At 25.9% G+C, this 27,345-nt stretch overlaps 1 protein-coding gene across 1 annotated transcript; it reads left to right on the plus strand.

Annotated features, from left to right (window-relative positions):
* Positions 1-2,387: 2,387 nt before the first annotated feature.
* LOC137837131 (4-coumarate--CoA ligase-like 9) lies at positions 2,388-12,887 on the plus strand. The gene is made up of 6 exons (XM_068646000.1): positions 2,388-3,532; positions 7,910-8,090; positions 8,857-8,999; positions 9,394-9,461; positions 11,540-11,642; positions 12,574-12,887. The coding sequence occupies exons 1-6, from the start codon at positions 2,498-2,500 to the stop codon at positions 12,685-12,687; spliced, it is 1,644 nt and encodes a 547-aa protein (XP_068502101.1). The 5' UTR covers positions 2,388-2,497; the 3' UTR covers positions 12,688-12,887.
* Positions 12,888-27,345: the final 14,458 nt, after the last annotated feature.

Consider the following 27,345-nt stretch of genomic DNA (forward strand, 5'->3'; position numbering starts at 1 on the left):
ATATCGGAGCTCATTTTTTGTTACCAAGAATGTTTAAGGTATATTTAGTTCATTTTTATTTTATTTTATAGATCTTATATAATTATTTCATTATTTTGATAACGAAATGATGTTCTTTTCTATGGTTGTCTATACTTATCATTTATAATCCGAAATAGTAATTTATTTAGAATAACGGTCATTTCCAAAAAAATTCATGCATCATTTCAATACAAAGAAAGTATGAACATCATTTCTATGGTGCATTTTTTAGACATACATTGTGCTATGGTGGATTGAATTTATGTGTTGACTCATTAAAAGTTGGTCATTTCATAGTAAAACGTATAACGTACTTCTAAAGACTTTTTCAAACTCTTGCATTTTAAACTCATTGACTAATGTTCTTTTCTATGGTTGTCTATAGTTCTCACTCATAATAAAAAAAATAGCAATTTATTTATTATAACTGTCATTTCCAAAAATTTACAATTCCAAGATATTAAACCTTTTTTCCTTCTTTTATAGTCATAAAAACTATTAATTATTACTTATTACTTATTATTTATAAATAGTACACATTTCAGCAATCACACTATTAGTTTGTATTTCTAAAAAGTTTTTGAACTATTTTCCTCTGTTAAACCACTTGAGTGCTTCATTAAGGTTTAAACAAAAGAAAATGAACAACACAGACCCAACAGATATCATAAGCAGAGAAACACTGAGTACATTCAAGAGCATCATAGATCATTCGAAGGTATGTTCTCATATTTATTTTCAACCAAATAGTTTCCAAAAGAATTTCTCCATATCTTTTTTTCTTTCTTTCTGTTTTAGGGTTAACTAATATTTGACTGCATTCACATATAATTCTTATATTATCATAGAATGATTTTTTTGTGGACCGAGCCTTTGGAATAATATTTGGTACGAAATTTGATATTATATGGACCCTTGCCGATCAAAGAGGAAATATGTTCAAGGTATGTTATAATATGGACCTCCACAATCCCTTGATCATTTACGATTGTGATGAAATGTGTAACTTGTACATGTTAAAAGAAGGATCTCATCAAATTCTCTTTTGTTACGTGGGGAGAGCTGTTTTGAAGTAACAATATCTGAGGATACGTTGTCTGAAGATACTATCGTACATTTCTTTCTAGAGATTGAAAATTGAAGTTCATTAACATATCATGCACTTGTGCATTTTACACTAACTTTGACGGCTTCCCAGAGCATAGCAAGTCATCTGGTATTTTTTATAAGATACTTTCGTTTTATATATTATTAAATATATTAAATCAAAATGTATTTTTTTTCACAAATGCAAATATTTAACTTTTTATTGTTGTGTAGGATTTTCCTCTGCCTTTCGCAATTTATATAAGAGGTACATTTCAAAATGTAACTTTGCATGATCCAAACGAACAGGTGGAATGCAAAGTTCTAATCCGAAATATTTCAAAAAAGACTGTCAAATTGGAAAGTGGATTGAAATTTTTTTGCAGAGAATACTCACTTCAGGAGAATGATATAAAATTATTTTTGAGGCAGATGATGAACATACATGGCAACACTTTCGAGTTATCATTATGAAAATGATTTGATTGAAGGTTTATTGTAATGTATTTGGAATTCAAGACTATTTTTAAACTCAACATAAATTACAATTATTTTTTTTACTAATATCAGAATAATACTTAATAAATAATTATATTCTGTATTTCCTTTCTATGCTATATCCTCTATAGATGATTATTTTGGATCATAATACTTTTGTTTTTTTTTACATTATATATATATATATATATTTACATTATGTAATTAATAATTTATGTAATTTTGATTTATAATTATCGTACAACATATTTAATACCATATTAAATGTAACATATTAAAGTTATTTTTTTTATTCTCATGTTCCTCCTCTCGGTCATCTGGTCTCACAGGCTGGGATGGTACCTGCAGAAGACACTCCAACGCTCAAGTCAGTTAGGGTGTCAGCACTCTCGGTTGTTAGAGTACTGTAGATAATGACGTATATGGTTCTTGGAATTTGTGCTATGTATATTACCTTAATGGACCTTCATTGGTGGGCTGGTTTACGAGGTTGGTCCATATTTAGGGTTGTGTTAAACCACCCTTAATTGTGGATTAATCCTACTGACTTGGTCAACCCATGACTCGTCGTCATGGGTCGATCTCGTCAGGTGACCTTCTCATTATGGTTGATTGGTTGAGTTCCTGACCGACTCACCCCAGTGCATAATTTAATATATTACATTTTAGAAAATAAATTTATTTAAATATATGTAATTTATTAATTATTTTAAATTCTAATATTATGATTTAAATAAATATAAAATATTTAAAATATTCCCATGTGTAACACGGGTCAAAATACTAGGAATAATATATTTAGTTGGAGAATGAAAGTCGAAAAAACGTTCCAAACGACGAACATGAGAGTGCACATTATCGAGAGAGAATTCATCTGAGCACCTTCTTTCACATGGAGAAGATGGAAAAGATGGCAACTACATTCCCACCTGTCAGAGATCCAAGGTCCGGTTTCAATCCCTTTTCCGGAACCTTCCACAGCCTCAAACCACCACTTATTCTCCCTCCTCCCAACGCCACCATCTCCGCCGCTTCCTACATCCTCTTCCTCCGTCGCAACTCGCACTTTCCGGACTCCTCTACCGCCGTTATCGACTCAACCTCCGGCCACCGTCTCTCCTACCAAGAACTCATCCACCGCGCTGAGAACCTAGCCGCCAACCTCGCCACAGTTCTCAAACTATCAAAATCTCACACCGCGCTCGTTCTTTCCCCAAACATCCTCCAAGTTCCGATCCTCTGTTTCGCGCTCCTCTCCCTCGGTGTGGTCATCTCCCCCGCGAACCCTCTCTCCACACGCCTCGAGCTCACGCGCCTCTTCCACCTCAGCAAACCTGCGATCGTCTTCGCAGTGACTTCAATCGCGGAAAAAACACGTGAGTTTCATGTCCGCACGGTCCTCCTCGACTCGCCCGAGTTCGACTCCCTCACTCGGACTAAGATTCAGCCTCTGAGTCCAATCCCCTCCACCACGCCGGTGACTCAGTCCGACGTGGCAGCGATTCTGTACTCTTCCGGCACGACGGGGAAGGTGAAGGGCGTTATGCTTACACACCGCAACCTAACTGCGATAGCCGCGGGATACGACACGGTCCGCACGAAGCGCGCAGAACCCGCGGTGTTCCTCTATACGGTGCCGTATTTCCACGTGTACGGTTTCACGTTCAGCCTAGGGGCGATGGTGCTGTCGGAGACGGTGGTGATAATGGAGAGGTTCAGTTTGAGGGGAATGCTGAGCGCGGCGGAGAGGTTCCGAGCGACGCACATTACGGTGGTGCCGGTACTAGTGGTGGCTTTGACGAAAGACAGAGTGACAGACGAATACGAGTTGACGTCGTTGGAAGGGATCGTGTGCGGTGGAGCTCCACTGAGGAAGGAAATCCACGAGGCTTTCAAAACCAAATTCCCCAAGGTCCATATCATGCAGGTAAGGTTTGCTTTCAATTTTGCATTTTATTTTCCTCTTTTTTTTTAAAAAAAACATATTTTTACATATTAATACAATTTTAATATTAATATAATTAGTTATTAAAATAGTTTTTATTTATTTATGATCTATAACTATAATGAAATTCGTTTTTTTTTTTTTTATGATCATAAAGATGAACAGACATACCCTATGTGTTTTCAATAACTTTTGTGTACTATTTTTGTTGGAAAACTTTTTCTTGATAGGGAAACAACCACTAAAATACAAACACTTCACACTTCTTTATAATAATATAATAATATTTTAAATTAAAAAATAAAATAAAAATAATTAAAATATTATTATTTTAGGGTGTTAGGTGTATATTTTTACTATTTCTGATGTCAAATCATCTCTCATTTTTGTCCGTCTAAATATTAATAATCCTACTTTTCTATATAATCATATTATAATCCTTAATATTATTATTTTAATATTTTTTTTATATTATTTAATTATAAATTTATTTTTTATTATATATATTTATATAAAAAATAATCACATCAATAATTATATACATTCTCATTATTCTCAAAGTATCATTTATCAAATTGTATCTTCTCATCCATTCTTAATTCAAACACAAAATATTAATAGTAAATTCACTCTACTTTTTACTGTTAGGTAGGCTGATTAATTATCTCAGTTAATAATAAAAAATATATTATTTTTTCCATTGTAATCAATAAAAATTATTGAAAAACATTTAATTTTATCTAATAACTAGATTAGGAAATAAATTAATTTATTATATTAATTTTAAAATTTATATTAACAGTTACTAATCAATTACTTGTTCTCGACTTAAAAATAAACCGAGAAAAAAACAGTCGAACTTAAATATAAATACAATTTTAATTATTCCAATTTTATTTATTTTAACTATCCTAAAAATATTCTTATGTTTAAACTTAAATGTAATTCAAATAAATATGGAGTGTTTTTAAATAATTTATTTTTATTTTATAATATGAAGAACATTAAATAAATTTATTTAAAGCTTTTGTTCAGTATATAATTAAATAATTTTATTTTCATCAAAGAGTAGAGGTAGTAGATAATATAGTATAAATTATTTTACTAAATTAAAATGTAACTATTTAAATAAAGGAATTATTATTTTGATTTCCATAACACATTTTATAAAAGTCAATAAATTTTTCACGGCAAACATAAATTAGAGATCATGCTAGGTGATGAATTTTGGAATAATTATCATAAAACTAAACAAAAATACTTTACATGATGATCATTTTCATTGATTTATTATATAAAACCTTTAATATTGTTATTTATGTACTAAGTGATTGAGATATAATAAATGAAAATTAATTAGTGTATGTCTTTTCAAATTAAGCCGAACAAGTTAGACTCATTCCTTTATAAAGGTTTTGAGTTAAAAGGATGGCGAAAACGTGATTGAGAGAAAACTTATTAAAAAAAGGTTTCTGAGTGATTAGCCATTATCAATACTATGTACCAATAATATTATTATAAAAAAAAAGTCAAAATGACTTCAAATTTAATATTTCGCACAAACAACATGTTTAAATAATCAAATGAGTTTAACATTTACCTAATATTAGATAAAAAAAATAAAGTCAAATTAGATGATAATAAAAAAAATTAAATTAAAGATAAGAAATGTGTATATGTATTTATCATCTTCAAAGGTTATAGTACACTTACATTTTCTTTAACTTTTGAAAGGCATATTCTTTCACATTATCTTTAATAAATAACACTGACATTCCTTATATTTTAATTACCAGACACTTGCATCTCTTATTTTATCTATACAAATATTATTTTTATCTTTTCTTTATAAAAATTCTTTAATTTTTTTATATTTTAAAACTTTAATTTTTAAATTTCATAGTTTTATTTTAAGTTTTTGTTAGTATGATTTTTTTAAACAAACTAAAGAAAAGTGAGTTTTAACTTTAATAAGAATATAAGGAAAGTGAATGTTATTAACTATAAACATAAGATAAATTAATGTTTATTTAAAAAGTAGAAGAATGTGAATATTATTTTGTTAAAATAGAAGGATGGTAAATATTTATATTAAAACAATAATTAGAAAATATACGAATTCATCTAATATTATCAAGAAAATGGATAATTAGAATTGCTTAAGAGTTCCCGTAAAAGAAAAAGTTTATGTCATAAGATTATTTTCATTGCTAAATGGTATATATTGGATCATAATATTAAGACGTGAATTTTGTGAGACCTCATAAAAAATAACATTAGGTCTCTTAAATAAGATATTGGATCATAAGGATAAAAAATTATTTTTCTATTTTAGAATTATATAGTTATATCCGCAACCAAATAAAACCTTAATGAGAGTGTTATAAGGCCTTTATATTGAAGTTAAAATTACAAAACGAAAATCTTAAAAATAATGTAGAACAGTAAAGCCCACAAAAATTAAATTAATATCTCATAAAATTATTTCTCCAAAATATAATTGTCCTAATTGAAAAATAGTGTTCGAGTTATATTCCAGCTAAAAGAATAAATGTTATTAAGGTAGATTGTAAGCAATTGTGTTATCTAAAAATAATTTAAGTTACAGTCTATTATGTAAATTTGAATTATTTTTTAGTTGATATTATATATATATATATATATATATATTTTTATTTTTTTTTTATTATTATTTTTTTATTTAATTAAATGTATAATAGTACTTTTTTTTCGTTAGTCAAGTTGATATTAGTAAATTGAATTTTGATATTTATTTAAAACTGTGTTGTCCCTGTCGTTGGCTTAGCCAACGTTACGTAATTTTTTAAAAAAAAAACATATTTCGTTGAAGAATGCCACCTTAGTTTTATTGATGCTATCTTACTGTAGTTAATAGAATTAATAAAAGAAATACAAAATGGTATTTTTTTTTCTTTAATTAAAATGTCTATATCTGTCTGCGTAATCAAAAACTAGTAGAAGCACATTATTATTCTTATTACCAATCATTTTATTATACGTGTTTCAATATAACACATAATTGTTTTAAAAATATTTAAGAATTATATATATATATATATCACTAAAAAAATAATTAAATAAAAATAAATTTTAAAAATAAAAATAATTAGTCACTATTAATTAAACTACATTTTTATTTTGCTTCTAATTTTTTTATTTTTATAAAATTTGTAATTATTTCTTTTGTTCTTATATAAACTGTGTGTATATTTTGATTTTATTTCTTGTCAATTAATTTATTTAATTTTCATCTTCCAAATTTTTTAATTTATATATTTTAAAATAGATGAATAATCTTTATTTTACGATTTTTAAGAGATTTTTGGGATGATGAAATGCCAACCTTATATATGTTTACTTTAAATAATTATTTAGCATTTTATTCAATACACATATGATTAATTAATATAATATTAGGAATTAAAATTATAATTTCCATTTTTAAAATAACAAGAAATAACCAAATATTTTACTAGGAACTAAAAAGCCACTCGTTTTATAAGACTATAAGATATACTAGATATAATGTAACATACATATATAGAAATATATAGAAAGTTATGAAACATACTAAATCTATAACTATAATTTTACAAATTCAAACTAAAAATATTTCATAAGTATTATTAAAATATAAAGTCATAAATCATTATAACATTATCACTTTCTATTATTATTTAGATAATATTATCAATGTTATTGCCTTTTAAAATCATTCAATAAACATAACAATTTCAAATTTTAATTTATTAAGAACTTATTAGTTGAATATTTATTATTTTGTTTCTACAAGTTGTGAGTTGAATACTTTCTTTTTGTTTTACAAGTTTTTTTATAAGTATTTTTGGAAGAAAAAGGAAATCAACTTCTTCATAGTTAAAGTTAACAATAGATAAATAAATAAAAAAGTAAAAAACTTATATAAGAGAACTTTATAAGTTAATTTATACATAAAGCTAATTTTACATTTTAAAGAAGTTAAGCTTTTATAATCTTTAATAATTGTGAATAAATTAATCATGCAAAAAGCAGGACAATAATAACACATATTACATTTTCATAAAATGTCTTTAAGGACTTTGACATTTCACCAATGTATCTCGATATTCAAGAGTAACATCAATGTTAATTAATTAATATATTGATGTTTAGATCTGAACGGTTCACCAAAATATTGAAGAATAATAATATATAAGAGAGAAATACGTAGAATATATATATTTAAATATTATTCATAAGTTATTATTATTGTGTTTGAATAATATTTGTTTATATATATGGAGTGTTTGTAAATGAAGAAATTATAGAAATTGAATATCTGATATGTAAATAATGTAGGGATACGGTTTAACTGAGTGTGCAGTTACCCGAACCGTTCCGGAGGAGGCTAATCAGGTGGGAACAGCAGGTAGACTGAAACCAGACATAGAAGCCAAAATTGTGAACCCACAAACAGGGAAACTCATGCTTCCTGGTCAAAAGGGAGAACTATGGATCAAAGGACCTTATGTTATGAAAGGTAATTAATTAATTACTTTTGACTTTAATGCATGACTCTGTCGTGTTTTCATGTTTTTTTTTTTTTGTCGGCGTTGTGTTTTCATGTGTTACTATAATATATAAATTTCATGTGTTTACTTACAAATTATTACAAAGTGAATTTTAAGCCTAACTCATCTCCAAAATTCACTTTGTAATATGGTATCAGAGTCATTTTGAACCTATCCTAACGAGTGTTTGTGTTGGGCATTTCGTGTCACCCGCTATCGGACCATTCATAATATATAGTCTCACGCACGAGTTGACAGTCTCGGCGTGAGGGATGTGTTGGAGATCTCATATCAACTAGAGATTAGAGTCTTTCATAATATATAAGTGGGTGCAAACCTCACCTCATTGAGCCGGTTTTATGGGGTTGAGTTAGGCTTAAAGTTCACTTTGTAATATGATATCAGAGTCATTTCGAGTCTATTATAGGGATTGTTTGTGTTGGGCCTCCGCTATCGGACCACCCATAATATATAGTCTCGCGCACGAGTTGACAGTCTTGAAGGAGTGTGTTGGAGATCTCACATCGACTAGAGATTAAAGTCTTTCATAGTATATAAGTGGGTACAAACCTCACCTCATTGAGTTGGTTTTATGGGGTTGAGTTAGACTTAAAGTTCACTTCTTAATACAAATAAATCAGATAAATGAAAACTGATTAACTCAATTTGATTTAGAAAATTGAATTATTATTATTATTAGTTTGCTTACAGCATGCATGGACTGTGTTAGAGCAGGTTATGTTGATGAGCCGGAAGCAACTTCAGCCACTTTGGTGAATGGATGGTTAAGAACTGGAGATCTTTGTTATTTTGATAATGATGGTTTCTTGTATGTTGTAGATAGGTTAAAAGAGTTGATCAAATACAAGGGCTACCAGGTAAGATGAGTTTTAATTAAATCACATATCTAATTATTAGTAAAAAAAATCATCTTTAGTTGTATCTCTTCTCTTCCAAATCACACTTTCACACACTCTCCCCCTCTTCTTATATTGAATTTTTGTTTTTACAAGCTTCCTTACTAGTTCGGTACCATTTGAGAAATACATATTATACCCTAAAAGACTTGTGCAATTCAATGTGAATAAATCATTAAGGTAGTGATTATCCTCACCTTGAGAAACCATCTTGTCCCTCTTCTCATTCAGCCATTACTACAATAAGTGTAACTTAAAAAGAATCAATCACATATGAATTAATTAAAAGTTTTCCTCTAAAATTTGTCTTTTACAAATATTAATTACAAATAATATTTATCTTTGTACGATGCAGGTTGCTCCGGCAGAGCTAGAAGAGTTGCTCCTATCTCACCCAGACATAACTGATGCTGCTGTTATTCCGTAAGATTTTAATTTTTTAACAGCCAAAACAGTTATTTTTTTTTTCTGTTTTTTAAGGTAAAAAATAGAAAAAAATTATATAAATTCTTTATTGAAGACAAAAAAATCTTTTGTTACACTTACTAAATATGAAATATAGTCGAGAGACATTTATCAGTGATCAGTTGTTAAAACATACAAATATAAAAGAAAAAATAACTCCTTTTAATAATTAAATAATAAATATTCAAAATAAACATCAATTTATATATATATATATAATACATGAAATAGAAACCAACGTTAGATACAAGAAATAATTAGTTGTTGTAGTGACTAAATTAGAGATCATTTTAGAAATTAGAAAAACCTTTGGTTTCTAAATTAGTTTCTATTATTGTTAAATAGTAAATTGATATCTAATTTAACTACTAAGGTTTTTCTACCAAATTTAAAAACTATTTAACAATAATAAAAACTAATTTATAAACAAAAAATTTTTTAGTCTCTAAATAGTCTCTAATTTAGTTACTATAAGAACTAATTATTTTTTGTCTCTAAAATTAGTTTTTATTTCATAATTTTCTTGTATTAATATATATATATATATATATATTTACTTAATTTGTAAAATATAAAATAGAAGGTATAAATATAAAAGGAAAACAAACTCCTCCTTTTAAAATCAAATAAAAAATATTTGAAAAAACATGAATTATGAATATATCAGTTTATATATATATATTATTTTTAAAAACTTTTTTAATATAAACTAAAATAAATTTATCAAAAAATCAGATTATCATAAAATATTATTTTAAAATTTATATAAATTAATTTCAAATTATGGAAAAATCTAGTATAATTTTTATTTTCTTATTTTAAAAATATTTATAAAAAAATGAACCCAAACGTACTCTAATTAATCAGTTCCCACTCCTCTTCCTAGAAAAGTACCTTATTCCAATCTGATTCTGGTATATTTTTATGGTTTATCATCATGTTAGTACCACGTGTTATATATTTATATATTGACAAAAAGTAGGTGGAAGAAAAAGGAAATTCAATTGTTTTCTACAATATTATTGAATTATTGTACAATTCAATGTCATTCTCCACTACATAATCTTTATTTGTCCTTATAAGAAATGGAATTTTGTTTTCTAGATTTGGACGCTAGTTTTTTTTTTATATCCAATACTTTTGTCTTCATTTAATTAATCATTTCATTTCTACATATACTATTAGCTTTCTTATTTTTGTCTCTTTTAGAAATCACATATCGATAACTTTAAATAGGGCAAATTTTTCTCTTAAAATTTGATTTTATCATAATAAATTAAGTTTAAATCATTTTTTTAATATGATATTAAATTTATTATTCTAGTGAATTATTAAGTCTATCTTAATATTTGCTGTCAGATTACTCATAAGGATTTAGTCTCACCTATCTAATCATAAAAAAATATATATTAAAAATTTTATATTAACTAAAAATAAGATAATTTATAATACATGTAAGAATAATCTTCTTTTTAAAAAAGTCATACACCTATAAAAAGAGAATAAAACTTAAAAGAATTTCCTGTACAAACTAAAAGATATACTTTCTAAAAGTTTAGTTTCACAATGAAGATGTAAATGTCTTAGATGTTAAAAATATTGATTAAAAATAATATCAATTTAAAATATAAAAGAGAAAATAGTTTTCCCTTTAAAAAAAATCATATACATAATAAAAGAGAATAAAACTTAAACTAAAAGATATATTTAAAAAAAAATAATAATACTCTGACAATTATATCTTAAAAGACTACAACTATAAAAATTGTTTTATCTCTTCATGAGTCCATAGTTTAGCAAAACTTATTTCTCTTCCGAGTTCTAATATATATTTTTCTAAAATATAAGAACTAATATAAAATATTAACACAAATATACGGACTAAGGTTTGTTTATAGATCAATTTTTCTTTTTTTTTTAATTTTTTTCTTTTCGAGAAATTTACCTAAAAAATCTTCTTTTATATTGGGAAGATAAAAAAAAAACTAGCAAACAGATTCTGAGAAAGAACTAATAAGTTTGAGAATGATTAACAGATACCCTGATGATGAAGCAGGCGAAGTGCCCATGGCGTTTGTTGTAAGACAACCTCAAAGTTCTCTTGGCGCCGCAGAAGTTGTCGATTTTGTTGCCAAACAGGTCCTTTTCCCTTCTGCATTACTTGCTTTCTTCTGCACATTCAAATTTTAATCTATTAAGATAGATTCTCACAAACTTCCACCATTTATGAAAACAATAAATAACAAATGAAAGTGAGTTGGGTACCCTATTTAACACCTGCAATAATACCTGTCAAATCTTATAATGAATTTATTAATCACAAATGAAACTCACTGATGTATCACCTTAACAATATAATAGAATGACTGTTTATTAAAACAGTAATGATACTTAGGGTTTATTAAAACCCTAACCCTAATAATACTTACAACCTAATATATAATTGTGATTAATGATATAAAAAAATATTTTTGTCATTTTATGTAAAAATTGAAATTTAAAAAAAAATTAGACTTAGCAGTACAAGAAAATCATGAGATAAAAAACATTTTTTAGATACCAAAATAATTAATTGTAATAGTAACTAAATTAGAGACCATTTTAAAAACTAAATAAAAAATTGGTTTCTAAATTAGTTTCTATTATTGTTAAATAGTTTTTAAATTGATATCTAATTAGCAACCAAGGTTTTAACTACCAATTATTTAGTATCTAAATTTGGTCTCTAAAACCTTGGTTGCTAATTAGATATCAATTTAGAAACTATTTAACAATAATAGAAACCAATTTTTTATTTAGTTTCTAAAATGGTCTCTAATTTAGTTACTATTGCAACTAATTATTTTGGTCTCTAAAAATTGGTTTCTATTTCATGATTTTTTTTAGTAGCAAGTTATTAATATATCACTTCTTTTATTAAAATTATTTTTCTGGATAATTTTAAAGGATTAGAGTTTGGAATGTAAAATTTGTTTGAAGGACTAAAATATTATTAAATTAATACACTGAAAAACATATTTAAGCATTAAATAATTATGGTATAAAAAATGTTTCTACGTTTTGGTTTCAGGTTACACCGTACAAGAAAATAAGGCGTGTAGCATTTGTTGATTCCATACCCAAGAATGCTTCAGGGAAGATACTAAGAAAGGATCTATGTAAAATTGCACTCTCTAAGTTATAATGATTCGTTTTATTTTATTTTTTTCCTAAATGATGCATGGTTTTTCATTTTAGTTGACAATAAAGTGGTTCTTGATTCAGTCATTTGTTCCAAATAATAACAAAAAAGAATAATATTTGTTTGTATTCCATTTGTCTGTATATGGTTTATATGTAAAGAGCCAGATATTTTTAATGCAACTATTTCTTGCACATGATCAACACCTCCATATGCACATGATCAACACCTGATTTTTATATAAAATGATAAAAATATCTTTAAATAAAAAAAAATATAAATATTTTTGAAATTTCTTTTTTAAACATGTTTTTAGATTGAATTTTCAAAACACTTTTATGAATTTTAGAATTCCTTTTCCATAACACGTTTTTAAAAATATTTGAAATTTATTTTTGAAATATATTTTTCACATTTCAGAACTATATTTTCATAATAAAATTTTATTTTAAAATTTCATTTCTGGAATACAGTAATCTATTTCAGATTATTTTTTTTAAAGTTTGAACATAAAAGATAATTTAAAAGAAAAATGTGCATATCACAATTTGTAAGGTAGAGGAAGAATTTTTCAATTTTAAAATTGGTTTTGGACCTTGTCAAAATTTGCGTAGTATAGTAAGTTCTCCATCACATAATTTAGTTACAAAAACTTTTAAAATATGTGGAAGTGAAGACAAATTTAAATATGTTTTCACAATCTTAGAATTATAACCCTTTCAGATAAAAATGGTAAAGAATTATTCTTTGCATGATAGCTAGAATTTTAACATAAATGGGTATCTTAAATTATATAATGAAATAAAAGTTTTATAGTCAAGTCATAATATAGTCAACTAAGAGCTATAGGATTTGTTATTGGGCAGTGATAAGCTTTTCATGTAAAGGTCCAGTGATAAATGTTCGTGATTAAGTCTAACATTATAATTATAAATTAATAATTTCATAATATATATATATTTATTTATTACGTGAAAAATTTAGTAAAATTACATCTTTAATAACTTTTTATAAAATATAAATTTAATTCATAGTACTTACATTTTTTAATTTTGCTAATTAAATTATACAATTTTATAAAATGTTAAAATTATTTAGTTTTATTTCATCACTTAAATTTAGAATGTAACATAATTTTAAAATAAGTAAATATTCATTTTTAGATATGTCTATAAAAAATTAATTACGTAAAATTTGATGTACATATCATTACGAAACTATTATTAAAATCAATTGTTTGAAATAAAAAATTATTAAAATTGTAATTTAATTAAATTTTATGTTCTATATAAACTTATTGTCTAATTAAAAATAAATAATTCAATAGTATATCACTTATATGACATTAATTAATGACTAGAGTTATAAGATTATTCTGTACAAAATATATATGAACAAAACGGATATCAATAATTTTTTTTTGAGGAAAACCAATATCAATAATTTTAGAAATATAACTCTTAACATTATAAAAAAAATAGTATTCGGCATTATGCATATTATACACATATTTTATATATAAGTTAAATAAAGAAAAACATATAGTTGAGTAAAATATATATAAATTTTCAACGATCCAAATATATTTACTCATTTTCGAGTACATTAGAGAATAACAATAGATAAATTATAATAATTAATAATATTATTAATTATATTAACAACTCACTTATTACGAATAACTTAAGTTCCGTAATAAATTCAAAAAGATAATTTAGTCCAACTTAATTTTTTTCCATATTTATTTTTGGAGGTTAAAAAATTTATTTAAAAATCTCTTTAATTTTTTTGTTTTTTATTTATCATGTTTTAATCTCTTAGTGATTGAGTGTTAAAGAGTTTATTTATAGATGAACTTCATTTAGTTTTCAAAGAACCTTATTTAAAGTTCATCTTCTAAAGTTTACAACTCAATACAATGACTCGACCCTTTAAAAAATTTGTCAAATGTCAATTTCAGCACATGAAGCAACATACAAATAAGATCGAAATCAAAGATATTGAGTCTCAAACACATGCATCTCAAGTGCTAAGGCACACACAATTTTAATTATGATAAGATGCAAGTATTCCTTAAAGTCATGCCTAAGACACCCATGTTGAAAGAAAAGTTAGATATAGAAATAGGGGTGTTGAATATAGCTAAAATAATGCTTGGAAGATTTTCAAAACTTGTACAATTAGACACTCAAAGGAGGTCATATAAAGGTTTTATAAACGTGATCACAATAGCTTTTCTAAAAATGTTTTCATAAAAACCTAAGAGAAACAATGTACAAGTAATAAAAAGAGATAATAAACACTTTCAATTTTATACTGGTTTGCCCCAACCTAGGTTATATCTAGTTCTCCAATGCAAACTACAAAAGGTTTCACTAAAGAAATAAATGTTTACAAGCATTCTCTTTATCACTTTTGAGTTACTGGAGTACATAAAGCCTGATGAAAACCATTCGGCCTTGAAACTTTTGACGAAGAAGATAGACGAAGATCGAGATTTACTAAAGATATTGTAAAGTATTTTCCTTCTTCTTAACCTTGTAAAAATTGTATAGAGTAGTTAGGAAGTTACGGGCCTTGTATTTTGGGTCAAAGTAGAGTGTAAAATAGTAAAAGAGGGGTGCAAATAGAAATGTAGGCAAGGAAGGCATGATACTCCACATGTCTTCTCCTCAATGGAGAGGATTTGCACCAATAAGGTGGTGACACTTGTCACACTCATTTGAGAGGTTTTGAGAGACTTTCTCCTATAAATAAGAGCCTCTTGTACATAATTTTTAACTTTGATTTGAGTAATGAAATGTTGTCCAAATGAGACACTTTTACTTGTTCAAATTTCTCTCTAGAGTTGTCTTCTTGTTAGACAAATTTCTAGAGTCCTTCTAGTAGTGTTGGCCTAACCTCACTTAGATTCACAATAATAATTTTCATCTCTTCCAAATTTCTACAATTCTTCATGCTTTCGCAATAGTCTTCATCATCCATAGAAGATATTCAAAGCAAAACAATACGGAAGAAGATCTACAAATGAAGATGCAAACTATGATTGCATCAAAGCCTTTTAAGGTTGTCCACTAAACTCTTCCTAAGTTTAGCATCAGGTATACAATGCCTCTCCATGCTAATACACAAAGTCTTTATACGATAATACATAAAGCATCTCCAAAATATACAAAACCAAATTTGTGTTTATGAGGTTTCACACTTTGACAAAGAACAAAGCATGTGTCTACCATTCTTTGCATGCATGTGCTATGTTTTAATTATAGGTAGATTCTTTATTGACATTCATGCTATGTCTAAATTATTATAATATAGAATTTAAAAAATTGTAAATTAAAATTACTTATACATTAAAATGAAAATAGTAGTATATATATTTATAATTTAAATACTAAGAATGTAACTATTTAAAATAATGATATTAATGAAATGTGAGGAAATATATTTTTGATAGTTTTGTTATTTTGATATAAATTACACTAACACAATCTAAATTAAAATTTGATTATGTAATTAAATAAAATTAATAAAACTCATTTGCTAACTTTGTTTAATAAGCTAAAGACATGAGACTATAAATAGAGATCATTTAGCTTATTCATTTTTTTATAAATAATAATTCATAATGAATAATTTTACTTTTCTCTTTTTAGTATTTTTCCTATTCCATGGTTCTGCTAAAGGATTTGATTACGGGAAGATAACACAAACTTGGCAACCAAGCTTTTGTCACGAAAGTCCCTGCATACCAGGAAAAAGAAAACCTAATGAAGTTCACTATTCATGGTCTATGTCATCCACCAACTCCATCCCACAACCAGGAAACTGTAGAAATCAGATACTACCTTATGTAAGGTTTGTATTTAAATTTCTTAACATAAAATAATTAATATAAAATTAGTTAACACATATCAGATTCCTATGAAAATTCAATATTAGCAAGGTTTCCACACACATATAGTAAAATGTCACATGCAAAATTTCTACTTCAACAAATTGTTTGAGAAGGGGTTGAATAGAGTCTACACAAAAATTATAAATTAAAAGACAAAATAAAAGCATTGTCTAACAAGTAAGGAGAAGAGAAAAGTAAACAAAGACTTATATTGGTTCACCGTACTACTTGGGCTACATCCAATCCCACAAACTACTTAAGAGTTTTCACTAACCAAAACAATTTGCAATAATGAGTACACAAACCTCTTTAGATACAACGGGTTTTCACACATCTCCGAAAATAACGACTTTCCACACATCTTAAAGAATAATGAGTTTTCACATCTCTCAAGATACAACATGTATTCAGAGTTTTCTTGGTACCCTTCACATTTTTTTTTATGAAATTAAAGTTGAAGTCATTTGAACCCAAACTCTTACACCCATCACATTCCTATACATCTCTTTTCACCTCATCCTCTAATTTTTTTTTTATTAACATCTGATTTTCTATTTACATTTTCCCCACATGATACATTTTATACTTTCATTCCATCAAAGACATTTTTTTTTGCCTTTTTTCAATTGTATATTAGAAGAAAAAAATATAGTATTCGTATCCCTTTCGGTTATTTCACCAAACATTGATACGTGTTGTTACATTTAATAGGATTAAAATAATAACACCTCATGTATGTTATCAATAATGTGTATTCTATACAAATAAAATATATAACTTTAAAATTATAGGTGGATAGAAATTGTTCATCGACTATAAAATAGAAAATGACTTAGTGCATCAAATAATGATTCATGTGTACATACACTAAATTTTAAAAGCTTTTAAAAAATAGAAAAAGATAAAATTTTATGAAAGTAGAGAAAAATTAGATAAATTAATCACTATTATAATAATTTATATATACATTACAATATATATACTGGACAGTTTCTTATACTCACTTTTGTTCGGTTATGCTTTGAAGGATCTTCAATTATCCGATTTGTTTATAACCAAAATATCATGAAGAATCATCAATAATTATAGTAAAAAGGAGTCATAATAACTAATAAGGTGAGACGGATAAAAAATATAATCTCTTAATATTAATGTTAAATAATATATTTGATTAAATGCAAATATACTCAATATTATAATTTTATTTTTTATTGGTATGAATTTAATGTTTTTTGTGTTCTAAATTAAGTCTTCAATACTTTGTAATTCCAATTATTACTTATTGTTTCACTCTTTGACAAAGAACAAAGCATGTGTCTATCATTCTTTGCAAGCATGTGCTATGTTTAAATTATAGGTAGATTCTTTATTGACATTCATGCTATGTCTAAATTATTTTAATAGAGAATTTAAAAAATTGTAAGTTAAAATTATGTATACTTTAAAATGAAAATAATATTATATATATATATTTATAATTTAATTACTAAGAATGTAACGATTTAAAATAATGATATTAATGAAATGTGAGGAAATATCATTTTTGATAGTTTTGTTATTTTGATATAAATTACACTAACACGACCTAAATTAAAATTTGATTGTGTAATTAAACAAAATTAATAAAACTCATTTGCTAACTTTGTTTAATTAGCTAAAGATATGAGACTATAAATAAAGATCATTTAGCTTATTCATTCTTCATAAATATTCATTCATAATGAATAACTTTACTTTTTTCTTTTTAGTAATTTTCCTATTCCATTGGTTCTGCTAAAGGATTTGATTATTGGAAGATAACACAAACTTGACCACCAGACTTCTGTCACAAAAGTCCTTGCACACCAGGAAAAGAAAACCTAATGAAGTTCACTATTCATGGTCTATGGCCATCCACCTACTCCATCCCACGATTAGGAAACGATAGATATCAGACACTACCTCATGTAAGGTTTGTATTTAAATTTCTTAACATAAAATAATTAATATAATAAAATTAGTTAATACATATCAGATTCCTATGAAAATTTCAATATTAGCAAGATTTCCACACACATATAGTAAAATGTCACATGCAAAATTTCTACTTCAACAAATTGTTTGAGAAGGGGTTGAATGAAGTCTACACGCAAATTATAAATTAAAAGACAATGTAAAAGCATTGTCTAGCAAGTAAAGAAAAGAGAAAAGTAAACACAAATTTATATTGGTTCACCCTACTACTTGGTTTACATCCAATCCCGTAAACTACTTAAGACTTTTCACTAACCAAAACATTTGGCAATAATGAGTACACGTACCTCTTTAGATACAAACGGTTTTTCACACATCTCCGAAAATAACGACTTTTCACACCTTTTCATGAATAACAAGTTTTCACATCTCTCTAGATACAACATGTATCCAGAGTTTTCTAGGTACCCTTCACATTTTTTTTATGAAATTAAAGTTGAAGTCATCTAAACCTAAACTCTTACACCCATCACATTCCTATACTTCCCTTTTCACCTCATCCTCTAATTTTTTTTTTTTATTAACATCTGATTTCCTATTTACATTTTGCCCACATGATACATTTTATATTTTCATTCCACCAAACATTTTTTTTTTGCCTTTTTTCAATTGTATATTAGATGAAAAAATCTATTAGTCGTATCCCGTTCAGTTATTTCACCTAATATTGATATGTGGTGTTACATTTAATAAGATTTAAATAATAACACCTCATGTATGTTATCAATAATGTGTATGAGTTCTATACAAATAAAATATATAAATTTAAAATTATAGGTGGATAGAAATTGTCCATCGACTATAAAATAGAAAATGACTTAGTGCATCAAATAATGATTCATGTGTACATAGACTAAAATTTAAAAGCTTTTAAAAAATAGAAAAAGATAAAATTTTATGAAAGTAGAGGAAAATTAGATAAATTAATCACTATTACAATAATTTGTATATACATTACAATACTCACTTTTGTTCTATACTGGACAATTTCTTATACTCACTTTTGTTCGGTTGTGCTTTGAATGATCTACAATTATCATACTTGTTTATAATCAAAATATCATGAAGAATCATCAATAATTATAGTAAAAAAGGAGTCATGATAACTAATAATGTGAGACGGATAAAAAAAATAATCTCTTAATATTAATGTTAAATAATATATTTGATTAAATGTAATTATACTCAATATTATAATTTTATTTTTATTGGTATGAATTTAATGTTTTTTGTGTTCTAAATTAAGTCTTCAATACTTTGTAATTCCAATTATTACTTATTGTTTCACTCTTTGACAAATAACAAAGCATGTGTCTATCATTCTTTGCATGCATGTGCTATGTTTAAATTATAGGTAGATTCTTTATTGACATTCATGTTATGTCTTAGTTATTTTAATAGAGAATTTTAAAAATTGTAAGTTAAAATTATTTATACTTTAAAATGAAAATAATAATAATAATATATATATATATATATTTGTAATTTAAATTATAAGAATGTAACCATTTAAAATAATGATATTAATGAAATGTGAGAAAATATCATTTTTTATAGTTTTGTTATTTTGATATAAATTACACTGACACGATCTAAATTAAAATTTGATTGTGTAATTAAACAAAATTAATAAAACTCATTTGCTAACTTTGTTTAATTAGCTAAAGACATGAGATTATAAATAGAGATCATTTAGCTTATTCATTCTTCATAAATATTCATTCATAATGAATAACTTTACTTTTATCTTTTTAGTATTTTTCTTATTCCATGGTTCTGCTAAAGGATTTGATTACTGAAAGATAACACAAACTTGGCCACCCGACTTCTGTCACGAAAGTTCTTGCATACCAGGAAAAGAAAACCTAATGAAGTTCACATTCATGGTCTATGGCCATCCACCAACTTCATCCCACAACTAGGAAACTGTAGAAACCAGACACTACCTCATGTAAGGTTTGTATTTAAATTTTTTAATATAATAGTATTTTGATATGATATTGGAGAGATGATACTTTCTATTATTTATTTTGTTAGATGGGAGGAATAGAAAGTCAACTCAAACAATATTGGCCAAATTATCTTAATACGAATGACTCAAAATTTTGGTCTTTCGAGTGGGAGAAGCATGGAACTTGCTCTTATATGATGCCATTTGGTTTCTTTATGTTGGCATTAGATATTTATGCAATAAATTATCTCCAAACAATTCTTAACAATGCAAGTATATTAAGTGGTGACAACTATAATAGAAATCGTATAATCTCGACCATAAGCAAATTTGTGGGTGTTAAACCAGAAGTAATGTGTTCAAAAACATCATCTAAGCATGTAATTGAAATAAGATTATGTTTGAACACACCATATCCTCCAGTACATCAACAATCCTTCACAATGGTCCGCATGTGGTAAAGGTCAGTCTGTAAACTTTTTGTAATAATATACAATATACTAATTGATGAATAAAGATTAAATAATTCTATACAAATATACACAATTATATGTTGTATCTTGTTTTCTCCTGTAATTAGGTTTGTTGCTTACTAAGCTGGGATCAACAGGGTAATCCTTATATTATGTTGTATGTGACTAATAAAAATTTCAGTTGTGTTGCATTATGTGGTTATTTCAAGTTGTAAAATTTGGTTATTACATCATAAAAATCTATTTTGATGTTGTATTTGACTAATTATTGAATGTTACTAAGGAATTAAGAATTGGATTGGATGTAACATGCTTTCATACTTATTATTGGTTAATTTTCTTTCTTATAGTGTATTAATACTATATATATAAGCGCTGATTATTTTAATGTATATTTAACATAAATTAAGTTAAAATTAGTGTTAAAGTATACATATAGTTTATTATAAAAAATAATTTAAATACTTTACTTTCTCTCAACTATGGTTAATGTTAAACTTTATAATGGTAGTTATCCATTGCATAACATTGTAGTCATACTCATACCTTTCTAGTTGTTTATTACACTACAAATTAATATTAATTAAAAGTTAATACTGATATTTTGATAAACAATGAAGAAAGAAAGATGAACTAAAAACCGGACATTTCAGCAGTCAATTTCAATTTCCCAATTTAAAGTGATATAAGAATAAATTGCATAACCATATTCCCCAACACATGCATTTAAGATACTGCTACAAAATATATGACTATTCAATAATTATAGACAAAATTTTATATATTATTGAAGTTACAGTAAAATCAATTAATTCTTATTCTTAGCTAAGTGAATTCTTTCAATCCTAGGAACCAGAATCACAACACTAATAACTCCAATTCAAACTACTAGAAATACAAAACTAAACTAAAATATTAATATTTTAAGCGAATTTCTTTTACTTTTTAACTTAAAATATTAATATATGTTATTATATTATCAAAATAGTTGTTTAATTGTTGTAATTTATCGTGAGTGTTAAATATACTTTTCTAATAAATTATATTTTATAATTAAAGGTGATGATTTATAAAATAAGGCAGTACAAATGAGGGGGGCATTATTTTCTGTGAAAGTACAATGAAGAGAAGTCATACATGTTATGTTTGTCGTTATGCAACAAAAAAGTGAAAATGATATGAACTTTTGCAACAAAAGACGATCAATAACTTCTAGATCATATGAAAATAACATCAAGTTAAACTTCGAGTCCAATGTGATTGAGTTGAAGGCACTAGCTTAAAAGTTTCAACCATAACACAATAATGACAAAGCACAACATAGATGTCATCTTACTCCATTTGAGCATGCAAGTGAATCTAGTTGATACCAACATAATCTCAAGTCAAATGCCAATTTCAGCACATGAAGCAACATACAAATAAGATCGAAATCAAAGATATTGAGTCTCAAACACATGCATCTCAAGTGTTAAGGCAGACATAAGTTTAATTATGATAAGATGCAAGTGTTCCTTAAAGTCATGCCTAAGACACCCATGTTGAAAGAAAAGTTAGATATAGAAATAGGGGGTGTTGAATATAGCTAAAATGATGCTTGGAAGATTTTCAAAACTTGTACAATTAGACACTTGAAGAAGGTCATTTAAAGGTTTTATAAACGTGTTCACAATAGTTTTTCTAAAAATGTTTTCATAGACAACTAAGAGAAACAATGTACAAGTAATAAAAAGAGATAATAAACACTTTCAATTTTATATTGGTTTGCCCCAACCTAGGTTATATCTAGTTCTTCAATGCAAACTACAAAAGGTCCCACTAAAGAAATAAATGTTTGCAAGCATTTTTTCTGTCACTTTTGAGTTATTGGAGTACATAAAGCCTTTTAAGGTTGTCCACTAAACTCTTTGTAAGTTTAGCATCAAGTATATAATGTCTCTTCATGCTAATATACAAAGTCTTTCTAGGATAATGCACAAAGCACCTCCAAGATATACAACAACAAAGTTGTGTTTATGAGGTTTCACACTCAACCAAGTAGATATGAAATACACACTACAAGAAAATCATCAAATAAAAACTAATTTTAGAGAAAAATAATTAGTCATTATATTGACTAAATTATATATTATTTTAGAGAATAAAAAATTTATTGATATCTAAAGTAATTTCTATTATTAATGAAATTTATAAACTAGTTTATAAATGGGTATCTAATTAGCAACTAAGATTTTAACCACCAATTACTTTGGATTCTAAAGTTAGTAGTTAAAACCTTGATAGTTAATTAGATACCAATTTATAAACTAGTTTATAAATTTTATTAACAATAGAAACTATTGTGAGAGATGGGTGAAATAAAAATAACTAATTATTATATTCACTAAATCATAAATTATTTTATAAATTAAAAATTATTGATAATTAAATTAGTTTTTATTATTAATTAATAAAAACTTATGATATAAATAGAGATTATACTTTTTAATGACTAATGTCATAAAAACATATTGGTTTATATAGAAACAATTTTTTTTTGTCTCTAATTGAAATATAAATAGAAATATTTTTTAATTATTGTTAATTTATTTCAAGGACTAATGTTTTGTCGATAAAAAATAAAATTAGATATTAAATTTTTTCCCTAATTAATATATTTAAATTTTTAGTCCTTAAAATCTTAGTTTAGATATTATTTTTTTAGTATTTAAATTTTATAAAATTATGTACTAATTTTTGCTTTTATTTTTATTGTGATTTATAGACCAATTATATATAGACTAGTTAATTGAATATGTTATACAGAAACAACTTTAGTTATCAATATATTATTTCCATTAGTCTTTAAATAGTGAATATTTATTATCATAATACCATTTACTCCTTTATTTATTTACATAATTTTAAAATTTTAAAACTAATATATAAAATAAAATAATTAATATAATAAAATTAGTTAACACATATCACATTCCCGTGAACATTTCATTATTAGTTTTCACACACATGTAGTAAAATGTCACATGCAAAATTTCTACTTCAACAAATTGTTTAAGAAGGGGGTTGAATGGAGTCTACACGCAAATTATAAATTAAAAGACAATACAAAAACATTTTCTAACAAGTAAGGAGAAGAGAAAAGTATACACAGATTTATACTCTTCACCCTAGTACTTGGATTACATCCAATCCCGCAAACTACTTAAGAACTTTCACTAACCAAAACAGTTGGCTATAATGAGTACACAGACCTCTTTAGATACAACGGGTTTTCACACATATCCAGAAATAACGAGTTTCTACACCTCTTCAAGAATAACGAGTTTTCACATCTATCTAGATACAACATGTATTCAAAGTTTTTTAGGTACCTTCACATTTTTTTTATGAAATTAAAGTTGAAGTCATCTAAACCCACACTCTTACACCCATCACATTCCTATACATTCCTTTTCACCTCATCCTCTATTTTTTTTATTAACATCTGATTTTCCTATTTACATTTTCCCCACATGATACATTTTATACTTTCATTCCATCAAAGACATTTTTTTTTTCCTTTTTTCAATTGTATATTAGATGAAAAAATTGAGTATTCGTATCCCTTTCAATTATTTCACCTAACATTGATATGTGGTGTTACATTTAACAGGAACAAAATAATAACACCTCATATGTGTTATCAATAATGTGTATGAGTTCTATACAAATAAAATATATAACTCTAAAATTATAGGTGGACAGAAATTGTCCATCGACTATAAAATAGAAAATGACTTAGTGCATCAAATAATGATTCTTATGTACATTGACTAAAATTTTAAAAAAAATCAAAAATAGAAAAAGATAAAATTTGATGAAAGTAAAGGAAAAATAGATAAATTAATCATTATTATAATAATTTGCATATACATTACAATATATGCATTGGACAGTTTCTTATACTCTCTTTTGTTTCAGTTCTGCTTTGTAGGATCTTCAATTATCATATTTGTTTATAACCAAAATATCATGAAGAATCATCAATAATTATAGTAAAAAAGGAGTCTTAATAACTAATAAGGTGAGACTTGGTAACAAATATAATCTCTGAATATTAATGCTAAATAATATATTTGATTAAATGTAATTATACTCAATATTATAATTTTATTTTTCATTGGTATGAATTTAATGTTTTTTGTATTCTAAATTAAGTCTTCAATACTTTGTAATTCCAATTGTTACTTATTGTTTCACTTTTTGACAAAGAACAAAGCATATGTATATCATTTTATACATGTGCTATGTTTAAATTATAAGTAGGTTCTTTATTGACATTCTTACTATGTCTAAATTATTTTAATAGAGAATTTAAAAAATTGTAAGTTAAAATTATTTATACTTTAAAATGAAAATAATAGTATATATATTTATTTATTTTTAATTTAAATACTAAGAAGGTAACAATTTAAAATAATGATTGTAATGAAATGTGGGGAAATATCATTTTTTATACTTTTGTTATTTTGATATAAATTACACTAAATATAAATTACACTAACAGAATCTAATTTAAAATTTGATTGTGTAATTAAACAAAATTAATAAAACTCATTTGCTAACTTTGTTTAATTAGCTAAAGACAGACTATAAATAGAGATCATTTAGCTCATTCATTCTTCATAAATATTCATTCATAATGAATAACTTCACTTTTATTTTTATAGTATTTTTCCTATTCCATGGTTCTGCTAAAGGATTTGATTACTGGAAGATAACACAAACTTGATCACCAGGCTTTTGTCATGAAAATCTCTGCATACTAGGAAAAGCAAACCTAATGAAGTTTACTATTCATGGTCAGCAAACCTAATGAAGTTTACTATTCATGGTCTATGGCCATCCACCAACTCCATCCCACAACCAGGAAATTGTATAAATCAAACACTACCTCAGGTAAGGTTTGTATTTAAATTTCTTAATATAATGGTATTTTGATATGATATGGGAGAGATGATACTTTCTATTATTTATTTTGTTAGATGGGAGGAATAGAAAGTCAACTCAAACAAGATTGGGCAAATTATCTTAATACGAATGACTCAAAATTTTGGTCTTACGAGTGGGAGAAGTATGCAACCTGCTCTTATATGATGCCATTTGATTTCTTCATGTTGGCATTTGATATTTATGCAAGAAATGATCTTCAAGTAATTCTTAACAATGCAGATATATTAAGTGGTGACAACTATAATAGAAATCGTATCATCTTGACCATAAGCGAATCTATGGGTGTTAAACCAGAAGTAGTGTGTTCAAAAACATCACCTAAGCATGTAATTGAAATAAGATTATGTTTGAATAAAAACCATATCCTCCGGTACATTAATTGTCCTTCTCAATGGTCCACATGTGGTAAAGGTCCGTGTGTAAACTTTCTATAATAATATACAATATAACTAATTGATGAATAAAGATTAAATAATTCTATACAAATATACATAATTATTTGTTGTATCTTGTTTTCTCCTATGATTAGGTCTGCACTGACTAAGTTGAGATCAACAGGGTAATCCTTATATTATGTTGTATGTGACTAATGAAAATTTCAGTTGTGTTGCATTATGTGGTTATTTCAGGTTGTAAAATTGGGTTATTACATCAAAAAAATCTATTTGATGTTGTATTTGACTAATTATTGTATGTTACTATGGAGTTAAGAATTGGATTGGATGTAACATGCTTTTCATATTTATTATTGGTTAATTTTCTTTCTTATAGTCTATTAATAATATATAAGCGTCGATTATTTTAGTGTATATTTAACATAAATTAAGTTGAAATTAGTGTTAAAGTATACATAAAGTTTATTATAAAAAATAATTTAAATATTATTTACCTTCTTCCAACTTCTGTTAATGTTAAACTTTATAATGGTAGCTATCCATTGCATAACATAGCAATCACACTCATACCCTCCTAGTTGTTTATTACACTACAAATCAATATTGATTAAAAGTTAATATTGATATTTTAACAAACAATGAAGAAAGGAAGACAAAATACCTACAAGTACTTAGTTAAAACATAATAAATAATTTAATATAATAAAGTAAATATGATATAGGAGGAAAAGACTTACATCATAAAAAACTGAATGATGGATATATTCAACTCTTGGTTCTTTGTTGAAAGCTCTAACACATTCATTATGTATATGTATTGAATTAAACTGAATTTTTAATTTTCAGTTTGAACATAAAAGATAATTTTAAAAAAATGTGCATATCACAATTTGTAAGGTAGAGGAAGAATTTGTCAATTTTAAAATTGGTTTTGGACCT

Source organism: Phaseolus vulgaris, chromosome 4, assembly GCF_000499845.2.
Source record: "Phaseolus vulgaris cultivar G19833 chromosome 4, P. vulgaris v2.0, whole genome shotgun sequence".
NCBI classification, from domain to species: Eukaryota; Viridiplantae; Streptophyta; class Magnoliopsida; order Fabales; family Fabaceae; genus Phaseolus; species Phaseolus vulgaris.

Coding starts and splice junctions, on each gene's coding strand:
- LOC137837131 (XM_068646000.1), top strand. CDS start 2,498: ATGGAGAAGATGGAAAAGATGGCAACTACATTCCCACCTGTCAGAGAT. Junction 3,533..7,909: donor CCAAGGTCCATATCATGCAG/GTAAGGTTTGCT, acceptor TAAATAATGTAG/GGATACGGTTTAACTGAGTG. Junction 11,643..12,573: donor TCGATTTTGTTGCCAAACAG/GTCCTTTTCCCT, acceptor TTTTGGTTTCAG/GTTACACCGTACAAGAAAAT.